The sequence below is a fragment of the Hordeum vulgare genome, chromosome 7H (assembly GCF_904849725.1).
Source record: "Hordeum vulgare subsp. vulgare chromosome 7H, MorexV3_pseudomolecules_assembly, whole genome shotgun sequence".
Classification (NCBI taxonomy): domain Eukaryota; kingdom Viridiplantae; phylum Streptophyta; class Magnoliopsida; order Poales; family Poaceae; genus Hordeum; species Hordeum vulgare.
This window is the reverse complement of record NC_058524.1, coordinates 122085459-122094161: the sequence shown is the minus strand read 5'-3', so window position 1 is coordinate 122094161 and position 8703 is coordinate 122085459. Positions and strand designations below refer to the sequence as shown.

General features: G+C 48.1%; 1 protein-coding gene across 1 annotated transcript; it reads right to left on the bottom strand.

The window, feature by feature from the left end:
* Positions 1 to 4520: 4520 nt before the first annotated feature.
* LOC123409133 (subtilisin-like protease SBT1.8) lies at positions 4521 to 7918 on the bottom strand. The gene is made up of 2 exons (XM_045102109.1): positions 6001 to 7918; positions 4521 to 5549 (listed from the first exon to the last, which is right to left on the bottom strand). The coding sequence occupies exons 1-2, from the start codon at positions 7643 to 7645 to the stop codon at positions 4885 to 4887; spliced, it is 2310 nt and encodes a 769-aa protein (XP_044958044.1). The 5' UTR covers positions 7646 to 7918; the 3' UTR covers positions 4521 to 4884.
* Between the last annotated feature and the right edge of the window lie 785 nt (positions 7919 to 8703).

Sequence of the window (8703 nt, the reverse complement as noted above, 5' to 3'; positions counted from 1 at the left end):
ATCTTCACAGTACAAACATGAAGTGCTAATCTTGCTTTGTTGTGCCTTATGCAGGAAGCCTTAGAGAAATTTTATCCGGGTGAAGACATGGAGTGAAGAACATGCGGATTGGGGAGGCTAGAAACCAATGTAAGTTCCGTAGATATGAACATCAATGTAAACATGAAGTGCTAAGTTTGCTACCAGTTTTGACATGGGTTTTTGTTTTGCAGATCAATTGATGAAATGACGGTCTCTTTGTGCCACTTAGAAGAGTGATCTTTTGTACAACTATATTGTTTCCATACAACTATGTTGTACTTCTCTAGATTATTACAAATAAATAACATGTGGCATGCGTTTCATTGTCCTTGTTCAAAGACCATTGATCTATACTATGTACTGATTACTGAATTGCTGTTGAAATACGACAAATTTCAAATTTCTATCTGTCTACAAGGGCCCCATTTTGTTGTCTCGCCACAGGGCCTCTGAAATGTATGGACCGGCCCTGCTTCCCTTAATCCGCTATAGATTTGATGTTAAATAGCTGAGAGACTCCTCCTTCAGATTCGGAATTTCGGAGCAGGGGAAGGACATCGCCTTCTCTACTCGCTGGTGCATGGCCTGAGAGACTCCTCCAGACAGGCCTGCCTCCAGAGTCCAGATTCGAGGTCCCTTCTCTACTCGCCGGTGCAGGGGCAGGGCCTGTTCCGGTGCATCTCTGGAGGCTGGAGCAAGCAGGTTGCCATTTCTCATTTTCTCTGCTGCTTAGTCCTCTACTCCTCTATGAAAACTGATTTATTCTTGATACAGAGAGAGTGTAGGGAGCACAGGGAAGATTTCACATCGACAATTTCATACCGAGCCCATATCCAGGTGCTTTTGTTCCCTGTATTGACTCTTTTTTTGCAAATTGATTGGTGACATGTCTTTTAGAAAATGTTTATCTGATAGTGAGAAAAGGAAGAGAAAAAACAGAAAGATGAACTAATAGAATCCGAGAAAGGTTCAATTGACAATTTTTTTAGAACTGGTAGTTCTTCTAGGAACTCCTTGCAATTGGCCATAGTGACTATTGAAGAGCAGCAAACTGAAAATTTAGATGAAGATTATGTTACCAACAAGGATGAAATTAATCTTAGTGAGCATGAAAATCTAGTTGATTCAACAAATTTAGAAATTCCAAGTGTTAGTGAACAACAACCTTTTACTACTGATATCTTAGATCCACGACACTCGAATAATTTGGATGATAAAGCTAGGCATATTTTAGTAGAGAAGGGGCGTGTAAGAGAAGAGAATATTTTGTTCCCATCAGATAGTTCTTCTAGACATTTTTCACAATTACTATTTCAGAAAATTAAGCAATGGGGAGATGCATGATAGGAAATGGTTATTTTACTCTAAACATGTTGACAAGGTCTATTGCTTTTGTTGTAAGGTTTTCAATCCCATAACAACAAGAGTTCATTAGCATGTAATGGATTGAAAGTTTGGAAGCATCTAAGCGAGAGACTTAAAGAACATGAAAATGGTGTAGAGCATATTAGAAACATGAACACTTGGAATGAGTTTAGAGTCAGATTATCCAAAAGTAAAACAATTGATAAGGATTTGATGCAGCAGATCACAAAGGAGAAAGAACGTTTGAGACAAGTGCTAATAAGACTAGTATCCATTGTGAAGTTTCTTGCTAAACGCAACTTAGCTTTTCGCGGATCTAGTGAAAAACTTTACGAACACAACAATGGTAATTTCTTGGCATGTGTTGAGATGATTGCAGAATTTGATCCAATAATGCAGGAACATCTTAGGAGAATAAAAAATGATGAGATTCATCATCATTAGCTCAGCCACAAAATTCAAAATGAGTTAATTTCTCTATTAGCCTCTAGTGTTACAACATCTATCCTAAAAATTGTTAAAGAGGCCAAATATTTCTCCATAATTCTTGATTGCACTCCGGATGTTAGTCATCAAGAACGAATGACTTTAATTATTAGATGTGTTAACATGTCCAATAACAAAATTAAGATAGAGGGGTTCTTTATGGAATTTTCGAAGGTGGATGACACATCTGGTTTGGGTCTTTTTAGTGTACTTCTTGATGCTATAAAGTCTTATGGCCTAAATATTAATGATGTGAGGGGCCAAGGTTACGATAATGGTTCAAACATGAAAGGAAAAAAACAAGGGGTACAAAGTCGATTGCTTGAAATTAACTCAAGTGTTGTGTATATGCCATGTGTGTGTCATAGTCTAAATCTTACTTTGTGTGATATGGCAAGTTCGTGCAGTAAAGCTATTCCTTTTTTTTGGAATTGTGCAATGCATTTATGTTTTGTTTTCAAGTTCCACTAAAAGATGGGAAAGTGTTCCTTGACCATATTCCAAATTTGACTGTGAAAGGTTTGTCTAACACGCGGTGGGAGAGTCGAATCAAGAGTGTTAAAGCTATTAGATATCAAGCACCCCAATTAAGGATAGCTTTGTCCGAGCTAGGTAAAATTTGTGATGATGCCAAGTCAAAGACGGATGCGAAAAATTTATATAATGCACTTGGTAGTTTTGAATTTTACTAGGCATGGTCATTTGGCATGACATTTTATTTGTTGTGAACACGGTGAGAAAAAAGTTGCAGTGTGCGACCATGTGTGTTGACTCTACTTTGCAGCAAATTGAAGGAATGATGCTTTTTTTTAAATTACAGAAATGAAGGATTTGCATCTAGTTTAACGATTGCGAAAGGACTTGCATCAGAAATGGGAATGGATCCATCGTTTCCAGTAAAACGTAATGTTACTAGGAAGAAGCAATTTGATGAACCCGATAATGTTGAAGATGTTCTATTAGCTGAGAAGGCGTTTGGAGTTAATTACTTCTTAGTTATGGTTGATGTTGCAAAAGTATCTCTAAAAAACAGATTTGAAGAACTTAAAGTGTTCCAAAGTATATTTGGCTTTTTACTTACCTCGAAAGATTTAAAATCGTTGAATGATGTTGAATTACGCAAATGTTGTGCTAAATTTGTAGAAGCGTTTTCTCAAGGTGATGTTGAATTAGATGAGCTCTTTTCAGAATTACGAATGTTGCAAATGACTTTAGCAGATTCTGATGTGCCATTGCGTGCTATGGAGATTTTTGAGTATGTTAGAGACATAGGCTATTTTCCAAATATATTAATAACTTATCGAATTTTAGTTACTGTACCAGTCACTGTAGCATCAGCTGAACGTAGTTTCTCAAAGTTGAAGCTATTGAAAAATTATTTGAGATCAACAATGTCACAGAAAAGATTGAATGGTCTTGTTACTTTATGCATTGAGAAAGATAAACTGGATGAAATAAATGTTGATGTGATTATTGATGACTTTGCTTCTCGAAGTGTTAGAAAAAACACCAAGATCGTATCTTCATAATATAAACATGAAGTGCTAAGCTTGCTTTGTTGTGACTTATGCAGGAAGCCTTAGAGAAATTTTATCCGGATGAAGACATGGAGTGAAGAACACGCAGTCTGGGGAGGCTAGAAACCAATGTAAGTTTCGTAGATCTGAACATCAATGTAAACATGAAGTGCTAAGTTTGGTACCAGTTTTGACATGGGTTTTTGTTTTGCAGATCAATTGATGAAATGATGGTCTTTTTGTGCCACTTAGAAGAGTGATCTTTTGTACAACTATATTGTTTACGTACTACTATGTTGTACTTTTCTAGATTATTACAAATAAATAACATGTGACGTGCGTTTCATTGTCCCTGTTCAAAGACAATTGATCTATACTATGTACTGATTACTGAATTGCTGTTGAAATACGATAAATTTAAATTTTTATCTGTCTATAAGGACCCTATTTTATTGTGTCGCCCCAGGGCCTATGAAATGTATAGACCGGCCCTGTCCATTCACACGCACTTTCGCGACACCAGCCTGTGGTGGGATCCAAAGGTGCACGGTGTAACGCCGACTATTCATGATGACTTTGTTGAGCCGCCGGTTTCGGCTTGCATTCCTCTAGCTCCCGCATATACTTCCGTCTAAACAGATGTGTAGCTCGGGGGCTCTGGAAATCGTGCTCAGGAAATGAATAGCTTTCCTTCGCGCATGCCAGATCGCCCATAACGTGATCAAAACCGTCGCAAAATTATGCGTGGCGTTTCGTTGGCGTTGGAGATGCCCTTAGATTAGGTTCGGTTCAGGCCCAGGCGCCCAGCCTTTGGCATTTTTATTCAGTTTTCTGTTGTAAAGGCTAGCCGAACAGAGCTCAAAGTGACACACATCAAATTCCAAGAAGAATCTTTTGCAATGATTTACTTTTGGCTACCTCGCCAGATTTATGGAACACTCTACTTGATCGCATCCCAGAATTGAGACTTGTGTCTGGACCAACTGGCATCTGATTTAAGACCACTGAATCACCATGCTGGATCTGCATGCAATGCCCGTTCTGACGAAAAAGCAAAAGAGACTGCAAACAAGAACAAGCTGGTTCAAACATACAGTTCCAAGCAACCATGTTGATGTTGCCCAGGAGAAATTCAAACAATTTTTTCATCATTTTGCATCAATTCAGGAGCACCAGGATGACAAATTGGGATCAAACGGCTGAGCCACTTCAGTTCAGGGTTATTTCTCGCTTGCAAGCATAGAACGTAGAAAGAAAGAAGAAAAATGAAACTCAAACCTCACACGTTAACGGCGCACAATCTTGTCGCCGGGCAAGTAACAACTAACAACCGTAAGGGGAAACAAAGTCCGGCGAGCGACCGACCGGCACCGAGGAAGAACTCAAGGTTTGCACTTCAGAGCTTCGCGCAGATTCTCTTTGCAAAGCGACCAGCAAACTACATCAAGCTATCTAGCTATCTTTCATCTTCTCCTGAACCTGAGCATAACTGCCCTCACATCTTCCATGTGTAGGCGACCGGGCTGCGGACGACATGCTCGTCACTCACCCATGATATCCACCCGAAGTCCGGCTTGGCGCGGCCCGCGCCGGCGGCCTTGGATTCGAAGGTGACATAGTACCTCTGCTTCTGCCCCACCTTCTTGAACACGAGCTTCGCCGGCGTCACCGTGACGCCGACGGACGCAGGGCCGCTCACCTTCACGTCGTAGACGGCCATTGCCGGGCCGACGTTGGTGAGCTCCCTCCTGTACCTCACGGCGTGCCTCGCCTTCTTCCTGAACACGACCGAGAAGGACGGGTAGTTGAGGTCGCCGGGGCGGGACCTCGGCGGGCACGAGACGTTGGACATCTTGGTGATCACCCGGATGTGGGTCGCGCTGTAGTCCAGGGAGCAGAGGAAGGCGGCGTAGTCGTTGGTGGAGATGTCGTACACGAGGCCCGGGGAGAGCGCCTTCTGTGGGTCGACATGGCCTGCGCCGAAGCCGAACGGGGTCGCCGGTGAGCTCCCGGCGGCGTCCCGGAGCGAGGAGTTGGTGTTGTCCATGGTGTATGTGGTGGTCATCAGCGCCGACTTGATGGCCGCAGGGCTCCAGTTTGGGTGCGCCGCCTTGAGCAGCGCGGCGAGTCCGCTGATGTGTGGGCACGACATCGATGTCCCTGCAGGAATCACAATCAGACTATTGTTCAGTGACATCTCACAAAACACAAGGCAGTGTTGTTTCAATGGAATATCGTATCTTGCCACGAGACAAGATCCAGCATGCAATGCTAGAAACCACTCAAACCAAAAAGTAACAAGGGAAAGTAACTTTCTTTGCTGGTGTTGGCTTTGAAAGGTTTCACATCTAGTCTAGTCGTCGTGTAGAGCATCACATGTGCACCTCTGACAAAAGGCAGCGAAAACAAGTGCTGTTTCTGTTTCTTCCAACGAGCAGCGAAAGTTGAAATGAAATGGCGCCTTTTTTGAAACAAAAGTCCAAAGGCTCTGTTTGTGGTTGTGGGTAGCATTTTTTTCATGGGCAATTTGTGCAAGCTGTAAAAAAACTGAGTGGTAATTCCAAACATGATGACAGTATCAGCAGAAACTGAATCTGAACGGTGCACTCACCGGAGATGATGTTGAAGCTAGTCCGGCGGCTGTCCTTGGCGAGCCCTGTCGGCCCTTTGACGCCGGACCACCCGGCCAGGATGTTCACGCCCGGACCTATCATGTCCGGCTTCAGGATGTCGGGCACGACTGTGTTGGGCCCGCGGGAGCTGAACGCCGCCACGACGGGCGACGGCCGGATGCCGAGGGCCGTGCCGCCGAAGCTCAGCATTGCCATCGGCCGGCCACCGCTTTGGGCGTAGTCCCGTATCTTGTCACCGGTCGACTTCCCCACCGCCACGGCCGGGAGGAGGTGGCTGTCCGCCACGAGCTCCTCCCCGCTCGCTGCCGTGTTCGCCAGCACCATCCCGGCGCCGCCGGCGGCCTTGACGACGGCGCCCTTCTCCACGCGCGCGTTCACGCCGCGGTCGCACAGCACAATCTTGCCGCGCACGGAGGCCGGGTTGAGCGTGCCCGACAGACAGAGCTTGCTCGCGTTGTCGCGGCTGCCACCGTAGACGAGAGGGAGCATGACGGGGCGGCCGGATTGGGCGTAGAGGGACACCCCGGCCAGACGCGCGCCGGATGGGAGCGTGACGTAGGCAGGGAAGTCGCGGTCCAGCGTGCCCGCGCCGACGGTGGTCACCCACGGCGCGGAGTTCGCGACCGTGGCGCCGGACGGGCCGGAGTTGCCTGCTGAGCAGGCCACGAACACGCCGGCCGCCGCGGCACCGAAGGCGCCGACTGCCACGGTGTCCCGGTAGTACGGCGCCGCGCCGCCACCGAGCGACAGGGATAGGACGCCCACGCCGTCGGCCACGGCGGAGTCAATGCCAGCCAGAATGTCAGAGCCGAGGCACCCCTCCGGCCAGCACACCTTGTACGCCGCCACGCGAGCCCCGGGCGCCATTCCGCGTGCCGTCCCTGTGGCGTACCCGAACAGGCTCGCGTTGGCCACCGCGGCGCCCGCGGCAGTCGTCGCCGTGTGCGTCCCGTGCCCGTCCCTGTCCCGCGCAGACCGCCTCCCCACGCCCATTCCGCCGCGGCCGCCGTTCGCGGCGCGGAAGCCCCGAGAGAAGCTCCGCGCGCCTACGAGCTTCCTCCCGCATGCGCTCGCCGGGAAGTCCACGCCGGCCTCGCACACGCCCTTCCAATGCGCGGGTGGGGGCGGGAGGTCGCCGCCCGCGAAGCTCGGCGACTCCGGCCAGACGCCGGTGTCAAGAACCCCTATGACCACGTCGTGCGAGGCCGCGTCCAGGTTGCGGATGGCCGGCTGGTACGCCGGGGAGAGCAGTCCCAAGAACTCCGGGGTGCGCGTGGTGTGGAGCTGGAACACGGTGTCCGGCACGACCTGCAGCACGCCCGGGCTGTCGCGGAGGAGCGCCAGGTGGTGCGGGAGCAGCGCCGCCGCGAAACCGTGCGCAGCGACGGAGTAGGAGTAGAGCAGGTGGCGCGCCGGGTCGATGGACAGGGACTGGAGGTGCGCCGCGTGCCAATGAGCCGGGGATGGGTGCGCCGCCGGCATGGCCGCCGGGTCCATGAACACGATGTAGGTCGCCGTCGTGCCGCCGCTGCTCGAGACGTCGGTGTCGCCACTGGCATTGGAGAGCGAGTGGCCTGCAAGGAGAACGAGGACGCACAGCAACAGGTGAGCGTGCGCCTCCATTGGGGGAGGGAGTGGAGGGTGGGGGACGGGGAGTGAGGAGAGGACGAGACTGAGGCTGACTGAGATGCTGGTGATAATGGCTGGTGTCTGGGAAAGCACTTGTGCGTGTTGGGGGGCTGGGGCCCTTCCGCAGGGCTTTAGAGAGGTTTTGAGGGCTTTTTGGCGAATCAGAATGAGTGATCAGGGAGGAAGAAGATGCTCTGTTTTCTGCTTTTTCTTTGTGTCCAGATAAACTTGAGATGATTAGGGAGTGATGCAGCATCTTTCCCAGGATTAGTTGGCTTTAGTGTGATTATCTTGGTTTCTTGTAAGTGATGAGAGAATAAGAATGTGGTGGTAACGCCTCTATCGAGTGCCTAATAATTCGTTGATCAAGTAGTATATCCTTTTCTTCATCATTGGCCTTTCCACCATCTATTCAGGGTTGCTCCCTCAATTTCAAAGTAGGATCCCCATCGAACTGTTTTGAAAAATAATTATGGTTCTACACATTACATCTGGTTTTAGTTACCTTATTTTTATGAAAGCGTATAGAACACAACTAGCTAAGTTTTCTCTATGGTCTTAGTCACCTGACATGGGTGTGATGTCACTTTTTCTTTTTCTGTGCAGCCAGTTTGTCCCTTGTCCAACCCATTTATGTCCCAGCCCATTTTCTCTTTAGCCCATTGATTATAAGGAGCACCTAGAGCACAACTATCTAAGTTTTATTTCCTATCTGGGTTGTTTGTCTTTTTCTTTTCCATCTGGGCCTGCTACCTTTATATCCTGTCTTCCATTGTCACGTGACCTCGAAGAGGAAAAACCCTTCATCCCTCTGCTTCCCATCCCCGGTCGCCAGCCACCCTCATGCCCATTCCCTGCTGCCAGCCACCACTCCTGGCCATCCCCAACCCTACCGCCAGCCATCCTCCTGCCCATCCCTGGCCAAGAAAATATCCTAGATCTGTGGCCTGATGTAGCTGAAACAAAGTTTGGGAAGATTTAGGACACGCAAAAACAACACAAAAACTGTGTGCGGCACGGATCCAGATGGGGAAGCTGAGCAAAGGACTTAG